Genomic DNA, 22204 nt, shown 5'->3' on the forward strand with positions numbered 1-22204 from the left:
TTCTCTATTTCATTATCTCTTTCTGAATCGATGATGACAAGTTTTCAGAGAAGTTGGGGAAGGATATAAAGCCATGCTATAAAGGCATAGAAATAGCCCAAGTTTAAGATGTTCCAAGATGTAGAGTTTGTGTATGGGTGTGTGTGTGTGTGTATGGAAAAGGTAGATTGGGGCCAGATTAGAAGATGCCCTGTGTACCACCCTAAGGAATTTGCCTTTATCTTATGGGCAGTAGAGACAGATGAAAGATTTTAAGCAAAAGATGACATGATCAATTACATTTTAGAAAGATGACTCAAGAGATCAGTATGCAGATGGATTTGAGAAAGGAAAGGCAAAAAGAAGATGGTATCTCAGGCAAGAAATGAAATGTGTCAGTGGCTGTAGTCTTGGGACAGAATGAAACAGATGCAGGAGACACTCCTGAATAAAACTAATATGACCTGCCTTTTTTCCTTCCGTCAATATATTAAACTGCTAAAAAAGCACCAATCCCCACATGAAGAACAGGAAGGAGGAAATGGGAGGAGTTAAGAGGGTATTCAGTCTGCTGTATCTATCCCCTTTTATGTGCTGACAATTTTGCACCTATTTTGTGGCAACTTGCTTTATTAATTCAGTTCTTCTCCAGAACCATTCTGCAAACAGGACAGTTCTCTGATTGAAACACATAGATTTATGATTTTTGTAAACAAGTTAATTATACTTTGAAGTCTGATTTAGAAAAGTTTCTTGTTTAACCAATTTTATTTTATTCCAAATTATCTTGGTATCCAAAAAGAAACCACAACTTTTTAATTACAGGAAAAAGCAACTGGTATTACTTACCCTGCTCAGTTGTTCTGACACCCTGCTCTAAGTGGAAACATATATGTATATATATTTCTATACACACCTAGATATATAGGATTATATGATTTTATATAAAAGTATACATATACACACAAAATTATACCTGAATTTATCCTGAAGTAGAATGAGTTTATAGATTTGGAAACTTAAGTGTTTTATTATGGTACCTTCAACTCTATCTGCGTATTTCTTGCCCCTTAATCTCCTAGAAATTTCTTTAGAACCAAGAAGCAAAACTTAGAAAAGATCAGAATGGAAAAAGAAGAAAAACGTTTTAGAGAACAATTTGAGGTATGTTCTCCTCTGAAGGTAAATATTAATTTAAAGTAGAAATTTCGAGCCTTTAATATTGTTAAAGATTCTACAAGAGAGTTTTGCCCCTTTGCCCCTGGGGTAGATACGATCCACTACTGATACTGCTATTTCCTGATGCATTTCTGTACGATCATGCCTTTGTACATGCTAGCCTTCCGGAAAAACTCCTGAGTTATTCTTTAAGGCTCTGTTCACATGTGACCCCCTCTGCCTAACAGCCTGTGTATGTGTGTGTATTCTGAACTAAACTCGAGTCCTCACTGAAGGAGAGATTTTGTCTCATTCCTTGCTTCCCAGGTCCTCACATACCTGGATACAGCATTCACTGAATGATTAGATAAACAAATGAATAGCTGAATGAGTGAATGAAAGAAGCAATATCTAAGGCTCCTTGCCTTTTTCTGTCATTAAGAATCCATGGAGGATTTCCTGAATTCCAAGGTTCAAATGGTTCTCCCTTCTGATTTCATATACTGTCACCAGGAGATTTTTTTAATTTAAGAAATATGAATAGCATCCCAGATCCTGGATTGAGAATGTGTGCATCCTGCTCATAAAACTTGTCCAAGTCACTACTAATCCCCATTACCAAATGGATAAAGGTGAGGCTTCTTAACATGACATGGAAAGCTCTTCATGTCATACCTTTGCTTGTCTTTCTGGTTTTATTTCCTGCCATTCTTTTTACCTTGTACTTCATGCTTTGGCAACAAACTATGCATAGTTCTGTCCTCAATCACCTGTCCTACTGTTCCCTTCCTCTAGGCATTTGCTTGTTCCATTCCAACTGTCTGGTACATTCTTGTTACTTTTCGCCATCTGACTAGCTCTTACTCATTTATCAACCTCCAGTTAACTCATCTTCTCCAGGAAGACCGACCCACACTTGCTCATTAAGGAAATTACTCTTCTCTATATACCTCTGTATTTGAGCTTATTACATTATTGCAATTATGTGTTCACCAATTAACCGATGAGCTCTTAGAGGACAGAGTTATCTTTATATCCATGTGTGGAACAGAATAAAATTACCTTTATAAATGTCCAAAAATGTTTTTGGACTGGATAAAAAAGGGAATATACATGAGTCCCTCGTAATCATTCATAACTCCTGCTTTTTTAATAGAGTGTGCGCAAGTGGGAAAGAGGGGCAGAGTGGGGAAGAGAGAGTCTTGAGCAGACTTCACCCTCAGTGTGGAGCCTGACCCAGGGCTCAATCCCATGAGGTGAAGCAAAATCAAGAGTTGGGATGCTCAACTGACTGAGCCACCCAGGTGCCCCAGTAACTCCTGCTGTGTACCAAAGCTGATTAGAGTTATTATATCTAGAAACTGCTATGAAATTATTTACTGCAACTGTGATGTTAGTAGTTTAGGTGAAAAACGATTGTTTCTAGCAAGTAACAATTTTTGGAAAGACCCTACATTCCGTCTAGTACTTTTCTAACTATATTTGTGACTGTCTCATATGGGACAGAAATTCCCATTGTCCCGTGTGTATGATTCTATTCCTTATTACCTGTGGTGGGTTTTCTTATATCATTAGAAAAACTATGCCATTTCAGTAATTTGTATTCAGCTAAAATCATGTAAGATTAGTGCCTCATTGGTACTATAGACTGAGGGTACAAAGGATGAATAAAACTGTCTTCCATTTTATAAGACAATATGTTTATTAAATGCTGTAACAGGAGTACATACAAAGTGGTGCAATTAAACAAAATTACACATGGCAGTCGTGAAAGTCTTCATGTTAAGAGAAAAAGATACTGCAGGTATGAAAACCCCATGAGCAACGGCCTGGAAATATAAAAGGTACATGGTATATTCAGGATCATCCTATAGCTTGATGTGGCTTCATTAACAGGGCAGAAATGGAAGCATGAGAAATGACAGTCTGCAAAGGACCCTGAATATCAAGCTGAGAAATGTGGATATGTGTGCAAGTAATGAAGAATCTTTAGCACTTGACAGAAAGGAAAGTGACCTGATCAGATTTTCATGTTAAGAAATCACTGTATTCATAGTGAACAATGGCCTAGAAACCAGGGAGGAAACTATTACTTTGTTGGACAAAAGCAGAATCTATCTTGTGAATCAGATCCCATCATTTATCATCCAAATTTACATTTCTGAGAGTGGGAGGGAAGTATGTGTAGAGATATTAGGTATAAACAGACTGTCCTGAGCAGAGGGAGGTGTCCGGCCACTCTAATTTGGTGAAGCAGAGGCCTGAGTCACCAGATTTCAATACATTACAAGGTGATGCACCTATAAATGCATAGGCTGGCTAGTTTATCACACACCTTAAGGTCAGACATTGAATTCCTCCTCAGTTTGTTTCACAAACGCCTGTCTTTTGACGACAGAAGGAGAGTGGGAATTAGCCCCCATTCCTACTACTTTATACATAAGCCCAGAGAGGAAAGGTAGAAAGAGTGCCACCTAGCAAAGCTAGGTATGTAAGAACATTATAAACTCTAAAGCGCTACACAGATTTTCCCTCTTTCCCTCTTATTTTTTAAACTTCTCCATTCCTGAGTTTGGGGGTAACTTTATTACTGGAATGGTTAACGTATATACCTATTTCTTTACACCCATGTTAGAGACCTCTCATCCACCAAAATTTATTCTAGTACAATTAGATAACAGGGATGAAAATACTTTGAAAATATGATTATACCAAATTAAATGTAAGATTGTGGCATTTTACTATTATTTTATGTCCTCCATCAATTTTGTTAGAATAAAAACTATGCACACATAGTCTGACTAGTAATTTCTTGTTTCAGTATGATAAAGAGATTACTGTCATCAACACAGCAGTGGCATGTTCCAGGAATTCAAGAAATGGAATGTTTGATTTGCCAATAACCCCTGGAGAAGAACTGCAAGTCATTGACACCACTGAAGAAAATCTAGTGATTTGTCGCAATTCTAAAGGCAAATGTAAGTTACTGGCTTATCACCCATAAAATTTCAGTCACTGTTTAAGAAAAATCTGAAAGCATTCTATACCTTTGAGACGAGTAATAGTGATTTTTGTTTCTATAGATGGATATGTACTACTTGAACATCTAGATTTCAAGTAAGTGGTTTGATTTTATACTACAAATCATGAATCCTAAATATAAGACACTGTTGTGTGTGTCAGTCTCAAGGAAAGACTACCCAATTTATTTAAATTCCGGAAAAGTTGTAAGGATTACTTTGGTATTTTTATGTTCTGTATAGAAGTCTGATAACAAGAAATGCAATAATAGTCTCTTGCAAACTGGGTAAGAAATCTACCACTCACTACTCCACGGGCCTCTACCTTTCTGTTTTCTCAGGCATCAAGGTTGGTCGCCTTAGGAAGATGAAGCTCCAGGGGCAGGGGCTCCACTAGGAAGGACTAATCTGAGACCTTAGTTCTGCCTCACCTGTTTCAGTTCACAGGTCAATTGGGATGGTGGGATCTGTGGAACTGGAGAAGAGAAAAACAAATCCTCCATATTTAGATGTTGGTTTTACTCCTAAATGGTTATCTTTCAATGTCTATTTCAGTATCTATTTCACTGCTGGCTCAAGAGAATGTGAAACTGTGTGCGTTAGCATTTGAGCACTTATTTAATGAGCCATAGCCAAAGTTAGAAATCATGCCTTATGGCACCTAGGCAGTTGTGCAGATGGTTAGTTTGCTTCTAATATTAGTATACGAGTGTTTATAATTTCTAGAAGATGTTGTGCATTTAAATTGCATGTAATTTAATTCTGAAAAATAAATAATGTAACCAAGGTCTTTTAAATACTCAGATTTAAGGTATAATCTTGAATGTAATTATGGCTCAGGCTTTAGAAAAAAAAAAAATCAAGGTAAAAGTAAGTGTCCTTCTGCTTTATCAGAAAACCAAAATCAGACAAATGCTATTCAATATTGGCTTCCTTTGGGAACAGAATGCTAAAAAGCAATTTATTCCTAAAGGAAGAGCCTAAATTAACACAATTTTATATATATATATATATATATATATGCTGTCAGTTTAAAACATCCTGTCATCCAAGTAAGAAAAATAATTCTATGCCTAAATACCTATTCAAATAGAATTAATGTTATTTACAGTTCCACTTTGTTTTTACATGATGTGCACTGCCTGTCCATGAGATAAATTGTACATAGGCATACAGCTGTTTTAAGCAGCTTCTTCAGCCCTGAACAACTGAACAATTCTGCTCGATTGTTTAGACAGGCTGAATCTAGTCTTCAAGGGTGTAATGGAATTTGTCTCATGACCTAAGCTTCTAGGTTCTTTTATCTTCTTTCTCATGTTCCAAATGGCACTCACCAATAAAGGCCAAGCATAAAAAGTATCCATTAGAGGAAAGGGGAATGTGGCAGCAGGGTAGGAATACTCTAGGCTTACCTCCTCCCGTGAATGCAACTGGGTAACTATCAAATCATCCTAAATACCCCAGAAATCAATCTGAAGACTGGCAGAACAAACTCCCCAACTAAAGGTGGAGAAAAGGCCACGTCAAAGAAGGTGGGTAGGGCCACCTGCAGGAATTAGCACAGTGCCACACTCACTACCTCACTTGCTGTCGACACCGAGCCCCACCTCCCCATGTTCTAGAAGAACTACTTTCCCAGTCAGCTTGCTTCAGGCCGTGCGGCCGGCTCCCTCCCCCAGGAGACGGGCCCAAACCCCTGGCGACACCATGTCTCCAGCCCATTCCAACCTGGGAGTTTTGTGTGGCCTCGGTTCCAGTGGCAGAAGACTTAGTTAAAACGCACCACATTCTGGCCTGGGACACTGCCCGCAACAGGCAAAGAGCCTCTGCAGACTACTGGCCTGAAGGATAAAGCAGCCTGGGCACACACAGTACACAGCAGTGACCCTCCTGGAAGGGCACGAGAGGCCCCCTTCTTCACAAAGCTATTAGGCTGAAGACCAGGAGACATCGCAAGAATTTTTCCCAAATGAAAGAACCAAGATGAGCCACAGCTGGAAACCTAACCAAAATAGATACAAGTCACATGCCTGATGAAGCAATGATCATAAGCATACTCACGGGACTTGAGAGAGGACTGGAAGGTATCAGTGAGACCCTTAACACAGAGATAAGGAATAACACAGCAGAAATGAAGGGCTCAATCCATAGACTGGGAATACATTGCTGCTCGGACCCCCCTGAATTACAGCTACTCCATGAGAGGCCAGCACAGCCCTCTCACACGCTCCAGGGAAAAGACCTATTGCCGTGGGCACTGTAGAAGATGAGGCTACGTAGGGCCTGTGGACAAGGAGGTGAGTGAGTGAGAGAGAGGCTGAGCAGAGACCTCTCCTCCAACAATCCTGTGCAGAAGAGTCAGAAATCATGTACCCATCTTGCCACCTCATCACACAGTCACTTGTTCTGATTCAGTAGCTCAGCTCTGAGCCTCACTTTCCTCAGTAAAACAGGGCTACTCTGTCTCCCTCTCTGCCCCTCCCTGGCTCACACGCTCTCAGAAATAAATTTTAAAAAGGCTGATAACACTCAACCTGTCTACTTCACAGTGTTATCAGGCTGTCATATTAATACAGTAATATAAATGTGTCCTAAAATCCTTAATGTGCAATACTGTGTACATATTATTTTGATACCTGGTGTTTTCTGTAGGTGGCAGATGTTAGAAACAAAAATATGGTTTTGACATTCAAATCTTAAGACTTGAAAGAATGGCTGGGATGTTCTAGGTAAATTGAGTATTTTCTGTTTTTAAAAAATAAACTACTACCTAATTACTATTTACTGATATGGAATATGTTTTTAGGAAGAATAACTGCTTCTATCCATAATTAATGTTATGTATCTATTTCACTAATTTCAGCCACATTTCTCCCATTCTTTAAATCACAGCATTCAAACCAAGTATCTCATTATTTATCTATGAGGTTTATTAAGGTCAACACTGTAACTAATACTTCAGTGCTATCAAAGCAGATGCCATCTGTCTCCTACAAACCCTAACCTAGCATAAAACTTCAATAGAAAGATGGGCTTTTTAATTTTATATAAACAGATAAAGACAACAGCATCCAAAGGTACTTGATCTTAAAGGAGGCTAACATTGGCACACTCAACTTCACATAGGGGCCAGGCCTCCAGCAACCTGTATGCCTGCCCCAACAAGACCTTCCCTTCCTCCTTTTGAGAACCTCTGAAACGCTTGCCCTTCCAAGAGGACAGAGCTTTCTCTTGACCAGGCCCTCTCCTGTACATCTTCAAAACTTTTGAAAGAATAGGAAGAGAAAGAAATGAATATATAATAACAAATTCCTAAGAAGTGCTGCTTTGGGGACAAAAGAGTAGGGATTATTTTTTTTCACCTTCTTCAAACTTCCTACAATAAGTATCCATACCCATGCAATTGAAGAAACAAAAGAAAAACATTTTAACTAATAAAAGCAAATCTCTTGTAGAAGGCAAATTGAAATCTTACATGTTTTTCAAGCAGATTACCATACAGTATTTTTCAGATAGTTGCATTTAGAGAAGTATGAGTGGCGACCATTTTAAGTACATAGGCTCACATCTACATTGTTCGTTTTCTACCCTACAAAGCCTTTAGTGTAAAATTCTGTTGTTTTTACACTGAGGTCCTTTCCCTTCCTATCCTATGGTTGGGGTAAGCAGATTTTTTTCCTCTGTGATTTGTATGCACTGGTGTTACTCCTGTAAAATTAAGGTCCCTAGCCAGTTGACTTTTCATCACAGGGGCCCTTAAAAATAAGAAGAGGAAGGCAGGAGAGATTCAAGCATGAACCACCACCCCCCACCCCGCCGTGGCGGGCCTTGAAGCTAAAGGGAGCCACAGGCTAGGGAATGATGGGGGCCTCTAGAAGCTGCGAATGATCCCTAGCCAATAGCCACACAAGAAATGGGATTTCAATCCCATAGCAGCATGCACCGAAATTCTGCCAACAATGTGAAGCAGCCTTGAAACAGACGATTCCCCAGAGCCCAACCCTACCAGTGCTTTTGTGACCTTGTGTCACAGCCTGTGTGACCTGAAGAAGCAACACCAAACTTCTGACGTACAGAACTGTAAGATATTAAACTGATGTTAAGTCACTGGTTTATAATAATTTGTTATGGCATCAATAGAAAATACAGTGGCTAAAGTTAGAAACTACAATGTACAACAAAAAGTAGTACGAAATCTTCAAGGAATCACAGGCAATCTTTTCCTTCAACAGCTTTCTAAGTATTAACTGATGTGTAGAATATTAGCTTAATGACTGAGCAGAAACAAAAATAGCTTTCACATTAACCAGAGACTTTAATTTGATCTTGTGAAAAAAGCTTATAAGCAATCGGGCTGCTTTTCTCTTTTGTGTTTGTTACCTGTGAATACGCACAGTGCAAATATGAATCAGGGAGAACCTAGAAGTATGAAGTGCCATGTAGTTCAAGATGACAGCTTCACCGCGTGGTTACTGGAAGACAGAGCCTTCTCACTGATCATTCGACACCCACAAAAAATACCTAACAAACAAAACTGAAATTTGAATCTCTGGTTATTAAAACACAAAAGCACTCAAAGTCAGGGCTTTTTTTCTTTTTCTTCCTGAAATCGTAAAAAATGATCCCAATTTCAACAGTTTTAAAAAGATTTTTTAATAGGTTACCAAGTGCTTCAACAGGTCAATGTGTCAGTCAATGGGATTTTTTTTTTTTTTTGTCTTTTTCAAAGATAGGCTAGGCAAGAATGAACACAGGATATTCTTAAAATTTTTTGGAATAATAGCCAATCTTGTATTTTCTTGATTGTCATGGTCATAACCTAATGGCTATCAACTTTCAGTTTTATTTGTTGCACTTAAAACCCACTGTATGATATTTCAGCATATATGACAAAGTACACAGGAGTTCTTCTTAAAATATTTTTTAGATTACTATGCTTAGAGGTCACAGTTCTCTAACAATTTTACATTAAACACACAAAACATTATACAGCCATACATATTTGTGAACAGTCTTGAAAGAAAGCTGTGTTTTGGTACATTAAGGCAGATTCAGCCAACATTTTAAGAAGTTCTGAATACATGTTGCCACAAAAGACAAATTCGACACTTGAATATTTGATATTTTCAGGAAATTTTAAGTCACTTAAAATACCATAATTTGGTATGTTGGTGTAACTGTGGTCTTAAACATTTTTTCTTACCACATAAGACTTAGCTAAAATCAAGATACTCATCCCATCAGTATCAAAGATACCTATTTAAAAAAAAAAAAAAAAAAAAAAAAAAGGAAGGGATCCTACCTTAAATAGGATGATAAACCCTGTATTTAAGTGAGGGCCTTCAGTTTCTCACACATCTGTGAGGTAGGTTATTGTCCACATTTTGTAGATGAGAAAACACAACCAAACTGAGAATCAGATTCCAAATTAGATTTTTGTTCTTTGCTCTGCACTATTTCTTGCCTTCACAAACATGTTAAAGGGCTGAAATACAAAGATTGCTATTAATTTTAAAAACATGAGAAAGCAGCCAACGTTTTGCCAAAGTGACTTAAAAAGTGAAGCAATGTAAAAGGAATAGAAAAATACATCCAGTGAACAGCTTCTGACAGGGGAAGGCCTGGCCACAGGAGCCTGAAAACAAACAGGCAAAAAAGCAAAGTAACCATCTGTGAAGGGCAGATGGAAGGAAAAAGGAGAGGAATTAGAAAAAAGTTCAAATTTTTGACTCGTTATGACTATTCCTCGAATTTGAGAAGGCACAATTAAGGTGTATTTGTTTACAACAATGGATCTCGTTCTTTTTCCATCCCGGAAAACGTCATCGATCTTGAAGAATGGCCTTTCTTTTTAACAAAACTAACTGAAAAGGCATTTTTTGGCCATGAAAAATAAATGCTTACATTAGCAGCAAAAAATTAACTATGCAGTTCTCCTTGAAGAGAACATTTCTATTCCTTCTTGAAATTTTAAATCAACACACAGTAGTTAACCTTCAAAAAGTCACATGTATGAACCTCCTCAAAATTCTATCTACGTTCAGAAAAATTTCCATGCTAGGATATTCTACAAATACTGAAGTTTTTGTCCTGGAAAAAGCACACTACTGTAGGGTTTCCTTAATTGCACTTTAAATGTAACTGAAATTTACCTACCTTGCTTGTCCGAATCATCATAAGCTACTTCCCTAAGAGCTAAACTGCTTTAGATATAAACGGTAATTACTGAAAGTCACATCACAGTCATGGCCACAAGCTGGCACTGCTGTACAAGGCTGGCGGTAAACACGGACACTGGCTCCCACCGATACTAAAAGCCCACAGTCTGCTTGCTAACTTTGAGACCTGGCCCGATTCTTAACAGGTCGTGGCTGAAAAAGTTCAATTCAAACGCAAGCCAGTCTAGACTGTGAGTGCTATTATTCGTGCTATTTCTGTTCAGTGGCATCAAATGTATCACGATTATATGTGGAAGAGCTAGTAAGGATGCCAGCAACTTGTTTAAGGAACATATCTTTTTGAAAGCTCATCAAACAAATCACATTTTAAAGTTTTGTAAGATCTGGGAGACTATCAAGCCCATAATTAGGTAGTCTGTGAATAGAAATATACTCTATGAAAATAGTGTTAATCATCTAAATACACATACAAAATGAAAAATTATCAATCTGTATATGAAATTTAGGGAAGCCCAATTCAGATATCAGTCAAAAACTATGATGAGTTAAGTTAGGGGCTGGGGCCAGTCTTCCTTTTTATAAAAGATTGTGCTACTTAGAATTATCTAAGTAAAATGATTCATGCCTAAAAGTTTTTCTAGTATTTTGTAAGCACCTCAATAACTCAGAAGTACTTTTAAATATCAATATGCTAATCATAAATACTTCAGATAATTTAGTTAGTACAATCAACCAGTTCAAATAATTAAACTAAGAAATATTCAATTAAGACTATTTTATGTCACTCTAAGACTCGAAAGCAATCTGATTTATCTTTATTACTCAGCTACTCAGATGTTTCAGGGAGTCACCGGGTCTCCCCTGGAGGCAGGTGGCATACACAGAGCCATGATCATCGCTGAATACATGTATGGCATTAAAGCTTTCTGAAGGGCTCTGTGGTCCTGCTTCCTCATCTGGAAAATGGTTACCTCGCAAGGTTACTGTAATGTACTGAATAAGTTAATAGATACGGCCTGGGGATCTAAAAGTCACTATAAAAATGTTTGGAACACTTCCAACACTTCAAATTAGTCATATTTTGCTTATGCTAAGTGCATGTGATGTTTTAGCATGTTTGGTTTTCTGTATGATTTTTGCCATTTGTATTCCAGAGGGCAGTTACGTTAATTTTTTTTTTCAAGTATTTACCTTTAAAATGATTCACGGAACAAATACAGAACATTCACACTATAAAACCCCTAAATATATACAAAGTGAACACTAACACAAATCACATAAAAAAAAAGGCAAGACAGAACTTTAAAGCTCAAAGGTACCTCAGAGGCCTTTTAGTCTTTTCCTCCCACTTTAGAGGTTACAAACTGAGGTCAACATAGGTGTGACTTACTAACATTGCACATATCCCTCATCCAGAGTTTCTAATAGAGCCTCTGAGAATTATTAAAATAAATTACATTCCCCATTTAAAAAGTCACAGAGTGACAGAATGACCAGGTAAAGAAATGCCAGAATGAAAAGGTGGAGTTCTTTAAAAACGAAAACGGACAAAACTGTGAAGATGTTCAGCATTTAGATATTGAGATTTCACAGCCATTACCAGGATTTAAATTCTTAACCAGTGAATAGACAAAGATACAGTGTCCATGGTAGGCACATTCTAAGCTTTTCTACTTTATAAATGGAAGATACAGTGCTTATATTAACTGAGCATACTGCACATTAGAAGCAACAAATTCAAACAGTCAAAAAACCTGTAACTTTTTTTTATGATTATTTTCTCAATTATGTCTCATCTACTATAAAAAACCAGTTTATGTTCCCTGAGTACAAACTGGCTAGAGAATAAGAAAAAGCAAGCCCACAATTATGTGACTATTACGGGAACCCTATTTGCAGAAAATGGAGAATTGTCTGTACTACATACAGCCAATTCCCTGACACAGAAATACCATTACTTCTGATTAATTTAGGCTCCTATATTCTTCTTATATTTGGCTAATATCAAGGAACGCAAACACTTGAGGTTACAAAACTGTCTCAAAAGTCGTTCAAAACAAAAACCCAACTTCAAATAGTTTGCCTACCTCCCTATTCAATCCAAGATGTTATCTGGTTCCTACATTAAAAGATAACAGCAATCAGATCCAAATATGATGTCCTATATAAAAGTATTTACAAAATGTTCACTGACTATACATTTGGAAAATGAGAATCAATGTCTTGAACTCACCGCCCACAGAGCCATAAGCTCTAGTCTCTTAGGCCTTTTCTTTTACAAGTAATCTTGTTTAAGGTTTTTTAGTTATCAGCTCAACACAACACAGAATAAATTCTGCTCCCAAACAGTTACCACAACCTGATTGAAGAAGATCAAGGTGCTATGAAACACATCCCACACACACACACACAATTCTGTGTAGTCTTTTATCCACAGGTTAAAATGAAATTTTTCTGATTTTGAACCATATTCGCTCCAACAACTGATGAGAAAAGAGATCTTAATTCTATTCTTAACTACTCTAATTATAGCAACCTGGGACAAAGTATTTTCCCAAGTTGCCTTTTCCCAAAGGATATTAAGTTTAAAATATAGTTAATTTGGGCAAAGCAGGGTTAAAGTTAAATGGTTTTCTTTTTTTTTTCACTGAAGGACGTTTCAGAGTCTTTAATGTTCGTAATCTCTTGTCATCCTCAAGCAGGAGAGGAACATGTAACATTTTCCAAATTTGCTCAATGGACTCGTTTTTTAGCAGACCACCTCAAGGGAATCAGTTTGGGAGTGCTATTGTAGAACTTATGGAGTCCATTTCCATGATGTGACTAAGTCTTTATGACCTAATAATAGAAGCTCTCCTCCAGAATCTTTTTTTTTTTACTGTTTATTTTTGAGAGCGCGCGCGCGCGCGCGCGCGCGCGCGCGCACACTTGGGGGAGGGGCAGAGAGAGAGGGAGACACAGAATCCAAAGCAGGCTCCAGGCTCTGAGCTGTCAGCATAGAGCCTGATGAGGGCTTGAACCCATGAAATGTGAGATCATGACCTGCGCTGAAGTCAGATGCTTAACTGACTGAGCCACCCAGGCGTCCCTCTCCTCCAGAATCTTAACTGGAAATTCCTCCTATCCCAGATCTAACTACCACATACCACAGCTACAGTTAACCAGCTTACAAGACTGAAATGTGGGAATTTAGCAACTGATTCTTTCCCTCTTCTAATTAGCAACAAAAGCTTCCTAGGACAATGTTCTAGCCCCTTTTATAGAAGCTGGACTGAGCCCCCTGCAATCTTCTCTATACAAAGCAATTTACTACACCTTCTAGATTCACAGAGTAGCTGTACTTTAAAATTTAAGCGTACAACAACCCAAACTGCAACCCTGGTTCTCCTAAAATTCAACAGGTAACCATCAGAGTGTGAAAATAGTAAATATTTTTAATTCTCAATAAACATGATAAACATCCATATAAAATAATTTTGATGTAAGTTTTTAATATCTGACTTACAGAGCTAAAATGCCACTGTAGTCCTTGCTGCTGCTTTTCCACCTTCAAAATTATTAGGGATTTTGTCCCTGGGGATAGGACTCCTCAGATTAACTCCTTATTTCTAAGGTCACCCATTCATAGTCAAGCAAATATTATGAGGCGGTCCTGTTTTTCCCAAAAGAGGTATTTACACATTTAGAGAGGCCAAAATTATGCCCTAAGCAAAATACACAGCCTGCTTTCCCTGTAAAAACAACTACAGAAAGTACCCTTTGATGCCACTAGATGGCAGTCTTTCAAAGGCTTAAACTTAAAACAGTTTAATGTAAACCCACCCCTCTTTCCTAAACTGGTGAACAGATTCCTTTCAATATTAAGTCAGATTTAAAAGTTCTTAACACCATTTTAAAAAAGTCCTATAAACCAATATGATGTGACACACTACAAACTCCTGACTCAAAACTACTTAAAGACAGACATGCTGATCTTCCATAAACACAAGAGGAACTTATCCTAACATTTTCATTTGCTTCTTGGTAGAAAACATCATTTTTGGCAAAGAGAAACTTGGTTTTCAAGAGCTTAATCTGTTCTGGGGTAAGTCAGGTGAATGAGAGTGTTAATTACAACACATTAAACAAATGAATAGATAAATACAAATTAGATAAATTACACATAATTTAAAAATTAAATACTTTCACTAAAACAATATAAGCAATGAGCTATTATCTACTGTGCTGTATATAGATAGGTTTCTTTTTAAACTTTAAAAAATAAAAACTGCACAAGGCAAAACAAACTGTTTGGTTTTCCTTTAAAAGCACTGGTGTGTGAATACATATTTGTATATATGTAAACAACACACATTTATTCGAGAGTTTTTTTTTTTTTTTAAATGTTTAAGGCTTCCCCACCCAAACAGCCTTAACAGTCAAGGTCAGAGACTATTAAGCTTTGGAAGTACACAAAAGCCCTTAGGGCCAGAACAGTGTTTTCAAACTGGATGGCTAGAACCAAGATAGAGAACAAAGAAAGGGAACCAGAAAAAAGCTAAGTCAATCAGCCACTAAGGATCAAACAACGAAGACAATGGTGGTGGGAAGGTTAGGGAGGGGAACAGCTGCTATGACAAATTTGAACTTCAAATGAAGAATGAGCATTGTGGGATACAACAGGACAGACACAAAACTCTCCACCACATACATTAAATCAAAGATAAGAGTTCTCTTTTAAGGGACTGTTGATATTTTGCTTTGTTTCATTTAACTGTTTACTTTATCATGCTTAGTGAAATACAAAAATAAATAGAGCCAAAAATAATTTGAGAAAGGTACTTTTGAAGGCATGTTTTAAAATGATGTTAAGGTTTTTCTAAAAATGATATAACATTTATGAAAAACACAAAAGTTGCTGCCACTCTGGATGTTCCAATACTGAGTAGAACACTGAAGGCTCTTAAGATAATTATTCAAGGAAATCTCCCAGCCAGTAGCTGATTATAGCTGTTTTTAAGGAACCTGGAAAAACCAGTTACCTGTTTCAGGACCACAGCCCTTCTGTTAAACAATAGGCAGTATCTGCAAACACTAAAGCTACTAGAAGAACTTGGCTTCTGAAATTTGGGGGACAAGCCTTTAAGATTTCAACATTTAAATACTAACTTACTAATGGCCGTATTATTTTTTTTAATCTTCTTGTGCAAGAGAACGGGATGCATCAACACAACTTAAAACCTGCTTCACTTTTTAGGAAGTAAACTGGATTTACCTACATTAAATAGTAGAGCAAAGAGGTGTTGCCAAACTATCCTTTGATGAGACGGTTCACCGGTGAAGGTGCATTAATCATCTGTAGTGAACTCACAATTTTAAATTAACAATCTTCACCGACATTCACCTACTAAAGATACTGCCTATGAATTCATCATAGGCAAAACAGAATTACAGATGTCTACAGGTAAATAAAATGTCAGACGTTTTTTGTTTTCAGTAATGTCAATGGCATTGAGTGTCCCCTGGAAATATTCATGACTCTCGATCAGTATTCCAGAGGATGTGATACCCATAAGTAAAATAATGATTTTAAGAATATATCTGATTTTCACAGTGCAATAACAAAGACAAACTAGAGAAACATCATCAACGGGCCAAAGTAGTGATCAGACTAGCACACATTTCAAAAAAATCCATGGTGTGACTGCCTAGGCGAGGTGAAACAGAAGACAGTGTGCTTCCTGTCAAGGAGCCAGTAAGAGAGCCAGAGAGTGAATGACTCTCTGCTGTTACAGAATCAAAACTTGATCTGGGTCTGTGTAAGCCAGCAGCGGAACAGGAACGCTGAGGTGTTGACGAACCAGACCTCTGCTCCACCACCTCATCTGAAATGAACCAAAGAAGAGCAAATTACATGAAAGGTGTACTTGTCTGAGACCTTCCCCTGAAGATGCTACATTCAGAACATTGAGTAAACACATCTGAACAAGCGCAACTTAATGGATGTCATGTTTCAGAGTTCGGGGAGCAGGGGTGGCAATACCCCTTTCCTCCCACCGTCACAAGACATCACTAACCAATCACAACAGTGACACGGTCAAAATGTCACCCCTAAATCCTTCTCACTATAGTATTTGGCATCAGCCTTGAAATCAAATTGATAACCAATAGGAAGGAAGCACATCCTTGGAGGATTATTTTCTTGCAACATACCAACAAAAGATATCACTAAAAAAAAAAAAAAAAAAAAAGTTGCCATTCTGCACATTCAGTGCACACTGCAATTGACTGCCTGGAGGAGGGGCAAGGAAAATCTTGTTAAAAGTGAAGACTTCCAATTTCCCAGGACTCACCTCTAGAGATTCTGATTTGGTAGATACGGGGGTAGTTCCCAAGTATTTGCATTGTAGTAAGAATGCTGGGTAATTCTGATAATGGTGGTCAGGGACCAAATAAATACTGCTATTGTTGGTGGTAGTTCAAGAACGAAATTTAACTATTCTGTTGAAAACAACCTCCCCAACTCTGAACTCAGTTCTACTCTTATCCATTCGGCACCTAACCCATGGCTTACTGTTTTTATCCCACTTGGCCCTCTGAACTCAACAACCCCATTCGGTTAGTGAAGGTTTGACTTCTGTCACAACCTTAGACACAACCCAGACCACCTCCCAATTCCTTCATCTCCTGGACATCTGGGGCAGACCAAATGGGCTGACTCCAAGCAAAGGCCCATTTGGCCAACCAGGATGAGGGAAGTTGATAAATAGGCAAGTTTAGCTATTACAACCCTAATGGTAATAACATATGAATGGAGAAATGTGACAAAGGACCTGACAACATCAGCCAAGTTTAGGTAAAAATTACTTCCCTGTAATTCCTTACTTTGCTCCCACAGCCAGCACTTTAAGTGACTTTTTTACGCTAAGGAGGCACTTCTTTTGAAGAGGTGCTGGATTAGAGATATTCCACATGTCTTCAATCCTTTTCATTTCACTTACATTTTTAGTTAACTCTAGATTACTAAAATACCAGTACAGAAGACCTACCCACCATGTCTTTGAGATGATTTTAACATCTTGTCAACTAGCGCCAAGTTTTATCTTCTCAGAGCTCATGCCTGCATAGCTTCCTTACCATCAATGCTTTTAAAGTCCAAAAGATAGCTTCTGTTGTCAACCAGGTAAAGTTGTAAGCTCATTTTCACATAATTGCCAGTCACTGGATTTTTCCTTCTTACACGAAGATGGTATGCATTCACTACCTAAAATGGGAAATCTTTTTTTAAGGAAAAATGTTAAAAATAACAAACTACAAAATATCTTCCTATTCTTGTTGCAAATAGCCACGACTGATAGAGGTGGGGTAGAAAAGGAATTCCTGAATGACCTTTTTTTTTAAATATATATTACATAACAGCTTCATATTTACTTAATCTCTACTGATAGTACTGTGTGTGCAGAGCAACTGAAACCTAAAGGGAACACAGGGATTATAGTGTCTTAGCCCTCATTCTAGATATGCCTCCACTCTAACACATCAACAGTAATTCTGGTTACCCAGCCTCAATTTGAATACTTCTCCCTATTAATATGGAGTAGAAAGAATAAAAAAGAACCAATATGTTAATGGTTTGCATTCAGCAGTATAAACAGGTACTGTCACAGAATTTAAGTATTGCAATAATCCTGTGAAGAAGTATTATTTGCCTTTGGAAGATAAGACAACTGCAGGTCAGAAAAAAGATGATCCTGGGTTTTCAAAACATCTGTCAAGTTAGTTCAAACTTTTTTTCAGTATGGAATTTTAAAGACATGAATGTCTCTCTTTTCACTGAATTGCTTCAGAAATGTTTTTAAATGATTTTAAGGAAATATTATTTTGTTTATTCATTTCATGTACCAATAAAATGAAAAGGACTGATTTTTCAAACATGTCAAATGAATATATGCATGGTGTATTTGAATGTTTTTCTTCTTCCTTTAAAAATACATTCACAGCTTTCAAGAAAGGAACAAGAGTGAAAAAGGATATCTGAGATGGGGGAAAAAAGGCTTTTCCTTCCACATATACTCAAATAGAATTATAATGAATTTGAGCACTAATTTGAAAAATGGAAAACTGGGGGCTGAGAGTAAGAAAAACATACCATAACTAAGGATTAAAAGCACTATACAAATAAAAGAGATCTTCTCAACCTAGAGAAAAATATTTGTTGACTGAAGAAATTTATCCTGATGGTATCATCTGTATTGACCACTAGCTGCTATAGTTAGTGGGAAAAAGAAGAAATGAGAACAAAAAGTTAAACATAGCATCGTTGAAGACACATGACTTTTTATTGCTATGATGCAGGCGAAAACAGATGGACAATTTTCTCAGGCGATTTCAGGTTGATGACGTTCTCTTTCTTGGCCAAGAATGCTAGTCGCTAATTCAAAAATATCACAGGTCCCCAGCATCGACAACTCTTCATCCTTAAACTTTAGTTTTGAATGTACATGGTATATCAATGAGGAAAATGGGGTTTATCATCCAGAAGCAAGATGACCACAAAATTTGTATCTAAATCAAAATTTCTATTGACCCTAAGAACTCAGTAGTTCAGAACAGCTTACTATACAAAAACACAAACATAAAAAGCAAACAAAACCAAAAAAAACAAACCTTTTACAAATGATCTTAATATACTGCCATCTCCTACCTTCCATTCAAAATCCAGCTGCTTCATAGCTCGGTAGACTTCGGCCATAATGTCATATGGTTTGCTTTGACTTCTGATTCCAAGATGCCACTTGGCTTTTTTCACAGCTAAAGATTTGGGCTTAGTTGTATTCAGCGCATCCAATGGACATCTTGCTTTAGGGCTGTCTGCTATAAGAGGTGGCATCCTTTCTGGATGAGGCTTCAGGCCTGGGGGAATATGCATGGCACTATCATCCATAAAAGAACCAGTTGGGGGACTAGAGGCGAGGTAGAACTCACTGGCTTGGTTCATTATTCTCCGATTGTCAATGATAAGATGATAAGCCACTGCAAGCTGGTCTTGAGGGTCACCACTATATAAACTGTTCATTACTTCTGATTCTGTACACTCAAATTTTTCACACACTTCTTTCACAGCCTCATCATCAATGACGTTAGCATCATAGGAGGGGTCTTCAGGAAATAAGTAACTGGGCAAATCTTGTTTAAACCATTCATGCTCTCTAGGAAAAATACCACAATACACTATTGTAAGAACATGCTTTGGCAAGTCCCAAGTAATTTATACACGGGGCAATACAATATAACAGAATCAGGAAGACCTGTTCTCTGTGTGACCCTGGCTAAGTTAATTAACCCCCACCCTTGAATAGCTATGGCTATTCAGGCTTAGGTATTTGGCTGAAATTTTCTCAGAGCCTGTCACTTCAAAGGAAACTGGCAGTGTTTGTTGCCAATGATAAAGTTCAAGCTTTAAAGCAAAATTTTAGAATTTTATACAATTTGTATCTGCCTCTACTGGTTTGACAGCTTCCTACGAAAGACTTTGCTGGTAACTTTATAGTGGTAACAATGAAAATGATTTCTAATATTGTATAATGAACATGTCACCATTTGGAAAATCTTTCTAACTCAATAACCCAGTATTTTCAAAATGACCAACACATGAGGTTACAAAATCATACAAGGATAAAACATCCACAGAACACAAAAGCAACCTGTTAATTTTAATGTAATATAGGACAAAAGTAGGCTGATACCTTTTCTCATTTGATATTGTAACTAACACGTTAAGCTTTGGCTTAATACCAAGAAGAATATCACAACCGTCTAAAAGACTATTAAAAATGTGCTTCCCCTTCCAACCACTTACTTGATGTCAGATTTTCTTCATAGACTGCAACTAACATACAACACATTGCAACAGACTGAATGAAGACAGAGACAGAAGAACCTAGCCACTGTTTCTGATTAAGCCCAACACTTAAGAGAATCTGAAAATGTAAAATAATGCCACTCTTGTTACCATTTTCTTTTTGGTTATTTTTCAGAAAAGATATTTATTTAGATTAACATGTACTAGCTTTAGTGTTATTTTTAAGTCAATTAAATGTTTTTTTAAGTTTCTCAGATATTGACATAACCTGCATTAAAAACACAACTCTTTAGAATTCTCAATTTTAAGACTGTAAAGGAATACTAAAACCAAAAAATTTGATAATCACTCTCCTAAATTTTATTTTCTCACACTTCTGGGCCTTTGTACATAATGTTACTGTAACCATCCTAGAATATCCCATCCCTTTTCATCCAACTAACATGTACTATTCCTTCGAGACTGCACAAGCATTACTATTGGTAGAACTGGGCACCCCCTAAGCTAAATTCAGATCAATACATATTTTACTTGAATGCCTTCTATTGACTGATTGTTTCATTTATGAATATTAACTAAGGGTATACAATGATGGGGCACCTGGGTGGATCAGCTGGTCAAGCATCTGACTCTTGATTTCGGCTTAGGTCATGGTCTCACAGTTTGTGGGTTTGAGCTCCATGCTAACCGAACAGAGCTTACTGGGGATTCTCTGTCCCCCTCTCTTTCTCTGCCCCTCCCCTGCTAACACACTCTCTCTCTCTCTCTAAATAAGTAAACATTTAAAAAAAATTTTAGGGGTGCTTGGGTGGCTTAGTTGGTTGGTCAGCTTAGACCACAATCTCACGGCTTGTGAGCTTGAGCCCGGCGTCGGGCTCTGGGCTGACAGCTCAGAGCCTGGAGCCTGCTTCAGTTTCTGTGTCTCCCTCTCTGCCCCTCCCCGACTCGTTCTCATTCTAAGATAAACATTAAAAATTTTTTTTAATAAATAAATAAAAATAAAGTTTTAAGGTTATCCTATGGCAAAAGGACTCTCATCCGCACAGAGATTATATTCTAGCTGAATACAGATAAAATATTCACAAAAATAAATATACAGTTACAAATACACAAACAGAAAATCCTGTGATAGAGATTCTAGGTGGAAAGCACAGTGTAAAATAAGAATGTAAAAATCACAACGGGATGCGTGTAATTAGGGAAGCTACTCTGAGTGGTATTTAAGCAGATAACAGAATGATTAGAAATCAGCTAAGCAAAGAGCTACGAACAGGTATTCCCAGGAAAAGAAACAATACATGTAAAGACCGAGACAAGAAACAGCTGTGCCATGTTCAAGGAGCAGGAGGACTGAGGCCACTGCCATGAAAACATGAGTTGCAGGTTAGAGGGTCAAAACATACCAGATATTTCTGACAGCTGTAGGCTGTAAGAAAGATTTTGGGCCGAGAACTTATGCCTGATGAAAATCACTGAAAGAATTTAGAGAGACAGGGATGACAGTGACATGATCTAATTTGCATTCTATAAAGATCATTCTGCTTGTGATATAGAAATTGAATTGAAAAGACAAAAATAATGATGATGTTGATGATGGTGTGCCAGGCCCCGAGGGTGATCCAAAGATGAATCTTCTATAGCCTCTAGTAGATCTTTGTATTTAACACTCACACTTTCTTATAGGTGTTGATTTTTTTTCTGAATCTTACCCACTAAACTCAGAGCTCCTTGAAACAGGGATCATGCCTTATTTAGCTATATTCCATTACCCAATACAGTGTAAACAAATGCTCAGTAAATGCAAAATAAATAAATGATGAATACATTAAGTATGAAAACCGAAATGAATTCATTAATGTGTTTGTTTCCTGTATCAGACTAGGTACCCAAGGCTTAATAATAAAAATGTGAGATGTTAATTTTTTTCAAAAGAAAGAGAACATAAGAAATTATATGTCTAACATTTTTAAAACATCAATGACAAATAGGGAAGATGAGCACTTTTGAATGAACTCCAAAAATTCACT

The 22204-nt window shown here is 37.3% G+C and overlaps 2 protein-coding genes and 1 long non-coding RNA gene across 6 annotated transcripts in view; 1 reads left to right on the plus strand and 2 right to left on the minus strand.

Annotated features, from left to right (window-relative positions):
- FYB2 (FYN binding protein 2) overlaps window positions 1-4520 on the plus strand; it is a 129623-nt gene extending 125103 nt beyond the window's left edge. The window contains exons 17-20 of the mRNA XM_047083833.1: window positions 1062-1143; window positions 3959-4115; window positions 4221-4254; window positions 4499-4520. Of these exons, the coding sequence (XP_046939789.1) occupies window positions 1062-1143; window positions 3959-4115; window positions 4221-4254; window positions 4499-4520 (295 nt within the window). The remainder of the gene's footprint in view (window positions 1-1061; window positions 1144-3958; window positions 4116-4220; window positions 4255-4498) is intronic.
- On the minus strand, window positions 2821-13245 carry LOC124515195 (uncharacterized). Its single transcript, XR_006962762.1, has 2 exons — window positions 9460-13245; window positions 2821-8691 (listed from the first exon to the last, which is right to left on the minus strand). It is a non-coding gene; the product is annotated as an uncharacterized LOC124515195 (long non-coding RNA).
- A 1912-nt stretch (window positions 13246-15157) lies between these two features.
- The window catches only part of PRKAA2 (protein kinase AMP-activated catalytic subunit alpha 2), a 79228-nt gene continuing 72181 nt past the window's right edge, over window positions 15158-22204 (minus strand). For 2 of the 4 annotated variants that reach the window (XM_047083686.1, XM_047083687.1), the window contains 3 exons: window positions 19020-19524; window positions 17453-17579; window positions 15158-16200 (listed from right to left, as the gene is read on the minus strand). In XM_047083686.1, the coding sequence (XP_046939642.1) occupies window positions 15962-16200; window positions 17453-17579; window positions 19020-19524 (871 nt within the window). In that variant the 3' untranslated portion in view covers window positions 15158-15961. Of the gene's footprint in view, window positions 16201-17368; window positions 17580-19019; window positions 19525-22204 lie in introns of those variants that run through there. The other 2 variants (XR_006962757.1, XM_047083688.1) reach the window with 2 other exon arrangements.

This window comes from Lynx rufus, unplaced genomic scaffold (genome assembly GCF_022079265.1).
Source record: "Lynx rufus isolate CCGP_SWC_20201006 ecotype Redwood Valley unplaced genomic scaffold, mLynRuf1.p SCAF_2, whole genome shotgun sequence".
NCBI classification, from domain to species: domain Eukaryota; kingdom Metazoa; phylum Chordata; class Mammalia; order Carnivora; family Felidae; genus Lynx; species Lynx rufus.